The 641-nt window shown below is 75.2% G+C and overlaps 1 protein-coding gene across 1 annotated transcript in view; it reads left to right on the forward strand.

The window, feature by feature from the left end:
- Positions 1-641, forward strand: part of UBE2Z (ubiquitin conjugating enzyme E2 Z) — a 14,769-nt gene continuing 14,128 nt past the window's right edge. The window contains exon 1 of the mRNA XM_081805155.1: positions 1-434. Within this exon, the coding sequence (XP_081661281.1) occupies positions 118-434 (317 nt within the window). The 5' untranslated portion in view covers positions 1-117. The remainder of the gene's footprint in view (positions 435-641) is intronic.

Here is a 641-nt window from a genome sequence, read left to right on the forward strand (position 1 = left end):
TGGAAGCCGAGGGTGGGGACACTCTGGCCCGGCTCTCGGTGGTGCGGGAGCGGGTGGGAGCAGCGGCCGCTCTGGTCGGCGGACGTGCTGCCGAGCAGTCCCGGAAGCGAAGCAGCGATGGCGGAGAGTCCAACTGAGGAGGCGGCGACGGCGACGGCAGGCGCCGGGGCGGCGGGCCCCGGGGCGAGCGGTGTCGCCGGTGTTGTTGGCGTTAGCGGCAGCGGGTTCGGGCCGCCTTTCCTGCCGGATGTGTGGGCGGCGGCGGCGGCGGCGGGCGGGGCCGGGGGGCCGGGGAGCGGCCTGGCTCCGCTGCCCGGGCTCCCGCCCTCGGCCGCTGCCCACGGGGCCGCGCTGCTTAGCCACTGGGACCCCACACTCAGCTCCGACTGGGACGGCGAACGAACCGCGCCGCAGTGTCTACTTCGGATCAAGCGGTGAGCCGGAGTTTTTCCTCCCCCAGCCCCGAGCTCCGGGGCTCGACCTTCCCCGCCCCCCCTTTCCCACTACACCCCCCCCCGCCCGCTGCCTCCGCGCTTCCCTCGCGGAGGCCCAGCTCCAAGGCCCACGTCTTGCCAGCCCGAAGCGTCGCGATCCAAGTCCCCTGTACCTCCCCCCCACCGCCCGCCCGCAGCTCCACACGC

The sequence above is a fragment of the Leptonychotes weddellii genome, chromosome 15 (assembly GCF_054177405.1).
Source record: "Leptonychotes weddellii isolate Sample4059 chromosome 15, ASM5417740v2, whole genome shotgun sequence".
NCBI lineage: Eukaryota > Metazoa > Chordata > Mammalia > Carnivora > Phocidae > Leptonychotes > Leptonychotes weddellii.